This window comes from Scomber japonicus, chromosome 7 (assembly GCF_027409825.1).
Source record: "Scomber japonicus isolate fScoJap1 chromosome 7, fScoJap1.pri, whole genome shotgun sequence".
Taxonomy (NCBI): domain Eukaryota; kingdom Metazoa; phylum Chordata; class Actinopteri; order Scombriformes; family Scombridae; genus Scomber; species Scomber japonicus.
In genome coordinates, this window is record NC_070584.1 from 16,837,954 (window position 1) to 16,848,797 (window position 10,844).

The 10,844-nt window shown below is 38.4% G+C and overlaps 1 protein-coding gene across 2 annotated transcripts; it reads right to left on the reverse strand.

Annotated features, from left to right (window-relative positions):
- Positions 1-1,126: 1,126 nt before the first annotated feature.
- Positions 1,127-6,751, reverse strand: LOC128361476 (fizzy-related protein homolog). Of its 2 annotated transcripts, none has more exons than XM_053321949.1 (14): positions 6,634-6,751; positions 5,955-6,080; positions 5,686-5,814; positions 5,481-5,544; positions 5,267-5,397; positions 4,964-5,046; positions 4,683-4,866; positions 4,476-4,541; positions 4,283-4,385; positions 3,928-4,112; positions 3,606-3,839; positions 2,243-2,347; positions 1,424-1,516; positions 1,127-1,342 (listed from the first exon to the last, which is right to left on the reverse strand). In XM_053321949.1, the coding sequence occupies exons 2-14, from the start codon at positions 6,021-6,023 to the stop codon at positions 1,301-1,303; spliced, it is 1,488 nt and encodes a 495-aa protein (XP_053177924.1). In that variant the 5' UTR covers positions 6,024-6,080; positions 6,634-6,751; the 3' UTR covers positions 1,127-1,300. The 2 variants fall into 2 exon arrangements, with proteins under 2 accessions (XP_053177924.1, XP_053177925.1); XM_053321950.1 differs by having other exon boundaries at positions 5,955-6,064; positions 6,634-6,727.
- Positions 6,752-10,844: the final 4,093 nt, after the last annotated feature.

Genomic DNA, 10,844 nt, shown 5'->3' on the forward strand with positions numbered 1-10,844 from the left:
TGATCACTGATGTTGGGGCTCATATACTCTCATAGGATACATAAACTCTATCTTTAAAATAGTGAAGTAGCTTTAAAATACAGGAAACAGAATATAGCAGTGATTATTATAAATTCACTCACTGATCATCAGAATACATTTATGTGCTGAAGCATGAACATTACATGAAAAGTCATCCTGTCCTTGGTGGTGACATGGCTGGTAATTTATGTTACTCTAGTTGGATATGTTTCTCTCCTGATTGCATTGATATTTTAACCTTGGATGTGTGTGAGATACATCTACACTGAGACAGTAGCCCGCAGTATTTATTTCTGCCAGTTGTGGCTTAGTGATCATAATATTACATCCTCATTGACAAACTCTTTGAATATGGAATTCAAAAAAATGGAAATACTATGAAGTATGCTTGAAAGGTGTGGATATAAGTAAGATCTGAGCTCTGTTCTAGATGTGCTGCAGATGACAGCACATCTTGCAACATTGTGTTCAAATGCAGCATTATTAATCAAATCTTACAACAAAAGTGTTACTAAACTAAGTCCAATAACTACACAGTAATGGTATTTGTAGAGGAAAGAAAAGAAATAGACTGTATGTCAGTTCCAACATCTTTTATTTCTCCCTTTACTACAAAGAATCAACCATGTAGTAGATGTCTACATGCACAGCATTAGACTTTCTGTCCAAAGGAGCAAAATATACCACTTTATTTCAGCCTACCACTCTTCAGCCTTAGTTTTTAAGGATCTAAGTAAACATAGAGTACATATTATAAAGGCCTTAGTAGGTGATTGTTTACTTTTTAACATCATATGTAATGGCATTTTTAAACAATCTAGTGATGTCTGTGACAGACAACTCTTTTAATGTTTATCGTATTGTAAGTGCGTTAAATAAATTAGACCTGAGTTAAACAAAACCTAAAATGATCTCTCCACATTTCAGATTCCACAACAACAGAAACGGTAAGGTAACATTTTTAAGTAAGGCATATGATTTCTTGTTGTGAATACACAAAAATGCAAAACAAATGGAAACCAACCCACTTATGTTTTTTTTAATAAAAAAAAACAAATATTCATAATGCAATAAATGTTTCATACCAGTCAAAAAAATAGTTTGCATAAAAAATTAAAAGAAAATCACACTCGTTAAGTAGTTCTCGCTGCCATTTCCTCTGTGAAAAAAATGAACGAAATGCCTTAGTTTGTTCTGTCTGTTCTTAGCACCATGGTGATGAGTTGTCCAGTGGTGACACTCATCAGTCAATAGAGTTTTTTATATTATTTTTTCAAAGTCACCGTATCCTGGTAAAGAGATTTAGAACCGATACAGATTCCTGCAACAAAAAGATTATATGATTAATTACTTTGCAGATACAAGAGAGTCTGTAACCACAAAGTGCTCAGTGCTTTCTCACCTTTGTTGACCTTGTTTTACTGAACACATTCCAGAAACGCAGCGTCTCGTCTCCAGCTCCTGTGACGATCGCCTCACCGTCCGGGGACATGGCCTAAAATGTAAAGAAAAGATCAAACATAATCTAACCAAATAATCTGGCAAAGGTAGCAGGCTTTAATATTAACATGGCAATTCACACCTCACACTTGGCTTTAGAGGCCAGTGTGCACCTTTTAAGAAATTCAGAATCAAAAATAGGAACAATCCTTGGTTTTGTTGCTGTAATAAAAACAAATAGATCCTGCCTGGCAATATTGTCATCAACAGAAAACAGTTAAATCATTATTACATAGTCCTACTTCATCCATACCCAGTGAAACTATCGAGTGTTCTACTACTGTCTAGTTCTAAAGAAAATGTGAGATGCATTCAATTAACATCTTATTTCATCAGGTTACTTCTTTGAAAGTGCTGGATTTCCTCCCACTGTCTCTGATCGTACTAGTGCATATTGCTGAGCAAACAAAATAGGCACTCAGCCCTTTATATTGAGGCCTTTTATCATGAACTGTTTAATGCTCTCTGGGTCTCTGTTCTATTGACTAAGGGCTGATCATATAGAGCCATGGCTTCTATTACTAGTAGCTCCATTACTATTTGAATTCTTAACTTATATTTTTAATCTGCCTGTCGTAACAGAAAACATCCCTGACCTTTGGAAGACAGCCATATATACATATATACCATACATATATATACACACCATACATATATAACATACATACATACATACATACATACATACATACAATAACATTAACAACACAGATTAACTGACCAAGTAGAGCACTCTGTAGGAGTGACCTGTGAGTTTGGCTACTTGGGTGAGCGCTGGATATTTCCACACCAAGATCTGGTTCTGAGAGTAGCCATGGGTGCTCACCTGGAAAAAGAGTCAGTGTCATAATCAATAAACTGTTTACATTCACATATCATATCTGCAAACAGACAAGACCAACACTAGTCAGACAGCTCTACTGGCCATAACAATGCATTTACATTGTCTATTTGCAGGAAGGTCACATTTCTACAGATGCAAACAGGAACCTTTTAGTGAATATTTCAGTCAAAAAAAAATGAATAAGTGAAATGAATTCATAAGTTTGAGAAAAACATTTAACTGAAGACAAAGCAGGCTGTAACAGGCCATCTGTGTGTTAATGGAAATATCTTTAATTTCAGAAAAACTGCCACCAGATAATGCTGAAATGTGCCGATGTATCACAATTAACTAACTTTTTCATGTTTAATTGTTTTCAACATTCACTCAGAGTGGATGTAGATGTAGGACCAGGATAAGGTGGCATCAGTGCAACAGGCTTTTTAAAACAGATCAACAACAACAAAAGACTAATGTCAAAGTGACAAATCCCTACAACTTGATTCAATTTATGTACAAACTATAAACTAGAAATACCACTTTGAGGTTATATGCCTCTGCCAACCAGTCAAGTTGCATATTTGCTCAGGCTCATATAATATTTGTAGTCAAGGCTTTGAGGGAATTTAATAAAAAGGTATTAAGTGTATTTTTTTGGTGAACTGTAAGTTACCACTATATTGACATGTACGATTCCACTTCAGACCCGGGCATTTATCAGACATTGTAATAAGTAGATAAACATTCACACACACACACACACACACACACACACACAGAGAGAGTATCTCCAGTGACACCTGTAGATATGTTTGTAGGTCATGCTCTTGTAATTCGTGTTTGATCTAAACTTTGACAGCAATGTCAGTGAAATAGTTGACAGACTGTACAGATATCTAAAAACATAATAATACAGAAAACTGAGGCACCTTTTCCTGATCAGGTATCATGCATCTATACAAGTTTTCTCCACTAGGTGGCACACTAAGGCTACGTTCACACTGCAGTTAAAAGTGACCTGAATCCGATTTGTTCGCTCAAATGTGACCCATATCTGATTTGTTTCTGACAATGTGAACAGCACAAGTCACATTGAAATGTGCTATAGCGGGACAGGTATCGCTGTCAGGATATGAAATTACATATATTAGGATATGAGATTCTGGTCTTAAGTGTTATCATCACAACAAGTATATCTTAATAATTTCAGAAAGTATAGCAACTGTTCAATGGTGCATGGTGTGTATCTGGAGTCACTTACCAGCTCATTAGCATGCTTGGACCAGGCCAGGTTGCAGACCTGTGAGCCGGTGTCCATACATTGCAGTGGCTGAGACGTCAGGGTGTTCCAAAATCGAATGCAGCGGTCAGCAGTGCCGCCCCCAGAGGCGAGCAGGCCATGTTGGTGGGGAGACCAGGCAATGGCTTTCACTGCAGCCAGGTGATCCATGTATACTTGCACTGGGCTCAGTGAGGAATGGTTCCACACCAGCAGCTGAGAGGACAAATATCACCCTCATCAATGAATATACTGAGTAAATGCAGAAAAACAGAGGTGGGTTCAATAAGAACAACAACTCTACCTTATTGTCGTTGCCACCAGAGGCGAGCAGCTGATGGTCAGTGCTCCACTTCAAGCCACACACTTCCTGCCTATGTCCCTGTAGCCGTCTCTCTGACTGTAGTGGGGGAGTCCGTACATCTCTTTGAAGAATCATACGATCACGGCTCCCTGAAGACAACTGGTCTGCATTCCAGGCTAATGCTCCTGTGGACAGACACAGGATAAAGTAAAGCTTGAGTTAAGTAAAACTTTATTCAAGTGTGGTCACACAACACTTGTCTGAAATGCATAATTTCTTTAAGGACACAATTGTTGAGACTGTCAACTGTTAATTCAAATCAGTGCAGGCTGACTGACACAGCAAGTGTTCTCACCAACTCTGGCCGTGTGTCCTTCCAGAGAAAAGAGTTTCTTCCCAGCACCCGCATCCCAGATCTGAACGTAGCCTTTGTGCGTCCCCACTGCTACCAGGTTACCCTAAAAACATGAAGAAACTTCTCACTAACAAAGCTCAAACAAAAATCCACCTGGACAGTTTCCAAAAGGCAGTAAGCGATGTGCTCTCACCCTTTCAGACCACCCAACTGATGTGACTGAGTCTCCCTCCACTGATAGATCACATAGCCTTGTTACCTGAAAAAAGGTCACAAGTGGAGTTCAGCAGTGATTCAGTAGAGCAACACAGTAATGAATCTTGCCAAAAAACATAAATAGCTTTCATATACAGACATTATTGTTCGAAAAATAGTTATACAGAGGAACACATTGCAGTACCTGGCTGGTGCAGGCACTCCACAGGTAAACACATGTGCCCAGGCCGACACTGAGCACGTTGAGAGATGACCAGTCCACCAAATTAAGGTAAAAGTCATCCTGCAGCTCTGGAGCATCCAAGACTTTAAAGGGTATCTTGGAGATCTTCCGAGTTGGCTTTCTTGGTGAACGCAACAACTTCTGACTGTACCAGGAAAGGTGAAACTTTATGAATCCCCAGTGCAAAAATGTACATCTAATAACAATTTCTCTGTTTATGATTTGAAAACAAAATGTTTTACCTTTTGATGCTGACAGGTGATAGAGAGTAGGGGGAGATGTTGATGCCTTCGTCTGGTGATGACCTTTTTGTATTAAGTGAGTACTGAAAAGAGCACACAGGAAGAGAACATCATACCCTTCACTAGTTTCATTCAAATAAACACACTAAACAAATAAACCACTAGAGGAAAACTGTACACACATTTGTTAACCCTAGTGAGTACTCAGAGCATAATGTATGTGTGAATGTGTGTTCTGACAGCAGCAGCTTGATTTATGTTTATAATCAAATATATAGACAGCGTGAGATGAAATGTTCATACAGAGAAAAGACTCCTCTTCTCAGGGGTCGAAGGCTGTAGACGTCTGTCCTCTGTCTGCGGATCCTGGATCTTTTCTATTCCTGCTCCTAGCAGCTCATTCTTCAATAAGGCAGAGTAGGCCAGCCCATCTGCTACATGCCCAAAAATATAGTTTGATTTATTAGACATAAAGCAAGTATGTTTGTGTTAACACAAAAAGAAAAAAGCTATTTACCTTTGATATTATCAGAAGAAGCATCCTTTGTCTTTCTGTTTTGACTTGGTGACTTCTCATTTTCCTATTTTAACATCAGAAAGGCACTGTCATTTATTTCAGTCATAATTAACTTCATACAAACTAAGTAACAATTCAAATCTTTAGACAAACAGTACGTGTAACAAGCAAACACACTCCACAGCAAACCTCAACGTGTTCATACATTGATCCTGTGGAAGTTGATATTCCAGTTGGCCCCTGCTCTGGTCGGGATGAATCTGTCTCCAAACTTACTGGGTGAAGTTAATGGTGAGCCGCTGGGTCTCCGACAACACAGACTCTGTGTCATTTTCTGCATAACAAATAAATGTTAAAGTCTCAATAATTTGCCAATGGACTAATTATAGCTACCTTTTAAACAGTTAATGCATAATCTATCCTGATACTGACTTGAATAACCGACAGTGACGAAAATGGAAAAAAACAACTCACAACAGGGCTCAAGTTGTCATTTTGAATGTTGATTTGACGTAGAAGGCGATGTTCAGATTCAGGATCCATTATTAGTTTATTAGTCGTTATCCTGATCCCACAGCCACAGGCTGAAAGGATGGACACCTGATCAATTAAACAGAAAATATGACATCAGCAATACTTTAACTCCACATTACACTGACACTGTTAATGGATTATAAAATAACAAAAAGATTATGCATCATCCTGATAATGACTTCAGTTTATAAACCAGAATATTTAGTTTTATGGGTCTGTAGTTATTTCTAATGGGAAAACGTCACAGGATATTTCAAAGCACGTCGTACAGCTATATCCAGCAGTCACCTGTCCTCTGGTTCACAGCGTTTTAAAGTAAATAATCATAACAAGTTTTTATCTTTAACTTTGAGCTGATCACGCTGACATATTGATTAGGACAGATAAAGTAAGCTAACTTTAACTAGGTCATGGTCAACTTTCAACCAGTACAAATCATTTCAAGAGCCTCATTCGTAGATAAATGTCATCAAAGTGGCATTTTTAACGCCATGTTTGTGCTGAAAGAAAATTGGAGTTAGCTTCTTCAGCTAGTGGCTAACGTGTATATCTGCTACAGACACCAAACCGACAACTAAACACCGGCAACCACACAGCGAAGAACAGGAGCAACACTTACTAGAGAACTGAGGAGAATCAGGAGGTATGTTTAAAGTTGTTCACTGTCAGAGGACATAAAGTCACTCAGTTTAGCTGAAAATGACGCTGCATTGTGGGACTTATGTCGCCCAGTGACGTAAGACCCTCAAACCAAAACACGGAAATGCAACTCTGTGTGTGTGTTGATGTGTGTAACATTTCAACACAGTACTGTACATACAGACAGAGCAGATATATTTAAGTATATTCCTTTACAAAACAAATCGTTGCATCGTCCATACAGTTTTCACTTATGTGTGTGTAGCCTATATCTTTTAATTGCAATATCTATATTTTTGACCCTTTTCTCATTTATATATTTGTCTGCAACATTGCAATGTGTTGCAGATTTCTGTATTCTAATGGATCTTTATTTAATAATACGTATTTTTTTTGTTTTGCTTTGGCACTCTAAAAATGTTTCCCATGTTAGTGAACCCCCTTTGAATTGTAGTTGAATTAGTGTGGGTCAGTTCTTTGTCATGTCCTAGTTTCAAACATAGATGGCGTGCTAACATAGATCAATGCTCAAGACAACCCAATCCATCAGTCAGACTGTGTGTAGCCTGTACTGTCTTGAACCAGTTTATGCCTCCTGCTTCTCAATTAACTTTGGTAATGCTATTTTAACCTTTATTCTGTGAAAAAAAAGCACATAGTTCAGCTTTTTCCTCACACACATTTGTCTGCAACGAGACAAGCATTTGTCAATCAAACATCCCCAACATGAGTCTCTGAGTGAATACAGGTAGCTGCAGCCATTAGTTGATTAATCGATGAGTTGCCAAATAAATTAAATTACTATTTTGATAGTTGATTTATCATTGAAGTTAAAATTTCCAAATTCTCTGATTCCAGCTTCTCAAATGTGAATTTCTTATTTCTTTAGTCTTCTGTGATAGAAAATTGAATATCTTTGGGTTGTGGACTTGCGGTCAGGACAAATTACATTTGAGGCTTTGTGAAATAAACATTTTCACAATATTCTGACATTTAATTTTGACATAATGACTATTTGCACATTACATCGAGAAAATACAATAGTGATGATGGAAACAATCATTAGTTGCAGACCTAAATTTAGGACATCAGTAACAATAGCACATGGGAAAAAGGATAGCTTTTAAAACAAATATGACCTGATCTCCAAGGGTGAGATTCTCCATCCACTTTATTGGAACATATAGTTCAGTGCAGAAAATCTTCCCTGTAGTTTATAGTGAAATGTCTCAAAGACCCTTTAGTAAGGTGGATGGCTGCTGCCTGTGGGATTAAAGAGCCACTGAACAGTTTTGAAAAAAACTGCTAGCGATGAAATATTTCATAATCTAATCAGGTGTGAAGCCTCGTTTTGGTTTATGTCATTTCAGAGGTATTTTTAGATCTGTGCGCTTGCTTGCCCCCCTCCTGTTTTAGATTAGACTATAATAAGATTACAAATTCATACTCTATGTGTGTGCATGAATGGGTGCATGTACAATAAATGTTTCACTCTGTTTATATGTTTTATCCAAAAACGTGGTTGGTAGCCTATGTGTTCATCTGTCACCACCCTGTCCTATACAATGATGTAGTCTCTGAAATGCACCGCTAATGACCATGCAGCTAGAACAAAAGTCTGAGCGCTGTGTCTTTAATGCTGGCAAGTGTAGTGATAATAATGACACACTGAGTGTACGAAGGGCCCCCTCTGAACTTCACTGTGTGTTTTCTGGTGAGTGAGCCTATAGAAATTTACCACATCAGACACAACATAGTTCTACAAGCGTGAAGGAAGCATCCCCCTCCCTCCCTCTCACTCTCTCTCTCCCTCTCTCTCCCTTACTGTGTCTGTCTATCTGTCTCTCTCACAGACACACCCACACAACACTGGCGCCAACAAGCAAATCCCCCTCTCAACCCCCGCCTCCTCCCCTCCACCCCCTTAACTGACCTCTAATTATGTCATGCGAAAAAGCTGTGTCCCATTGAAAAGCTCTCTTAATCAAACCCAATTAATTCCGCTATTTTCCCTTATTATCCTTTGCAAGGAACGCGTCTTTCCAATAAGACTGTTAACTCCAGCCGTGGCCCTTTCAGATCTGCTGGGGTGCAGGAACGAAATAATAGACTGCACAATTAATCAATTAGTCATTAGGGACTCAGTTGTTCCTAATGAACACAATAACAGTGTAGTTAGGGCCTCTGCAAAATCACTTGTCTTCGTATTTGTAAACAGTATCTTTGAAGTCTCCATTTCTGTGACCTCTACAGTGAGACAGGAAAATATGAAAATCTATACATTTAAGCATTGATCACCTGTATGATTTTATGTTATAACTGAGAAACATAAACTTTACAGTTGCTCTGCTCCTATAATTCCCAGGTTCCCTGTAGTCACTCATTTATCTGCAGTGTTGCTTTTAGATTTTTCAAGGCAAGTCTTAAGTCTTTAATAGCAAATTGTAAGACAGTTTGAAGTGTGACATTCAGAGATGAAAACAGAGAAATGTCCAAATACACCAGCTGAATTGTCACTTAATTTACATTTGGATTACTTTTGCATTACAGAGAAAAACTCACTATTTGGGAACTGTTATGCTTATCAACCTGCCGCTGAATAAGTACCTTTGGATAAGTTTTTTATAATTCAAGTCCTCTCAATGGATAAACCTAACAATTACTGAAAAATATTAACTGAGTCAAATCAACAGGCACATTTTATGTCCCAAGTTGCAGGGTGGGATGATTAACAGCTGTGTTCATGTGTCTTACCACCAGAATACTCTTACTATACTTTGATTCTTGTCCTCCTTATTCTTCAACATCTTGTAATATGTGGACAGACTGATTTTCTCTACAATCCCAATGTCCAGATTAGATAAGGTCATGTTCTGGATGAGCTGTAGATAATGGATGTGCCAGTTCAGAGCAAATAGCTGAGAAGATGCTAGTGTGCATGCAACGTGCAACAGTTGAAGTACTTATAGAAGAAGTCATACTTAGCACATATGTATTTTTATATGTACCCATGTACTTTTGGCTCATCTCCTGCAAATATTCAGCATTTTTAGAAAATAAGCTCAGGTGCTGATAAGAACAGGAGGTCTTCCAATAAATAGTAGCAAAAATCTTTTTTTACTTAAATTTTGTTCTGAACTCTCCACCAGAACTTTTTTTGTCCCATGTTGATCTGCTGCTGCTCTTTTTCCCATGCTTTTCTTTGTGCCACTCACTCTGGCTCAACGCATGCCTACCCCGGCCCCTGGCTGTGGCTATAGCCCCGACCAGGCCCCAGCTGAGCAGTGCCAAGCTGTCCAGCAGTTAGTTAGTGTCTGTTCAGGCCCAGCTCGGCTCGGCCCAGCCTGGGTACTAATCCCCGGGCTGTCAGAGGACCCCGCTCTGAACTCATCCTGTAACACAGGAAAACGCTCTAATTGGGGGATTTTCTACATCATTAACTCTGATGAGCAGCCATTCCACCCTCCCCTCTCTCTCTCTACTCCTCTCCACCCGTACGCCGTACTCTCTCACTCCCACACTTTTCTCCTGCTTAATCTCTTTCTTAATGTTTCCATTTTTTCCTTTCTCCCACTCTGACTTCCTCACATTCTCTGTCTCTTCTTTCATCTTTTCTTGACTGAAGCATTTTTTTGTCATTTTCATCCATGCAGCAGCGTATGTTTGTATCGCTCTTTGGGAACACCATTGAAATATGATCCCTCAAACAAACATCAACATGAGAAAACAGTGAAAGTCGTTCTACTTGTTATCCTCCATACTAAGTAAAACTGTGCTATATCTATGAGCTTTTAGATATTAGCTCAAGATGTTTTCTTTTGTTTTTCTGTACAGATCAACTTATGCATATGATTTATAACAGATTCTGCTTTTGTTTCATATCAACAACTAGACCCAGTTTCAGATGTTCTGGAAAATAAACGTACTTTGAAAAACAGAAAAGTGTCACTAAACAATATTAACTGCGGCTCTGAAGGTATTTCTAGTATCCTCGAAGACTTTTCTAACCATCTGGATGAAAAAAAATAGCAAAAAATATTTTTTTAAGCTCCAGCTGTATTTCCTTGCTGAAAATGACATCTGACCTTACGTTTTTTTTTTAACAAAATACATTGGTATTTTGTATGAAAATGTATATCTGAAAGAACCCTCAATATATGTAACTGATAATACCATCTAAAATTGTGGTTG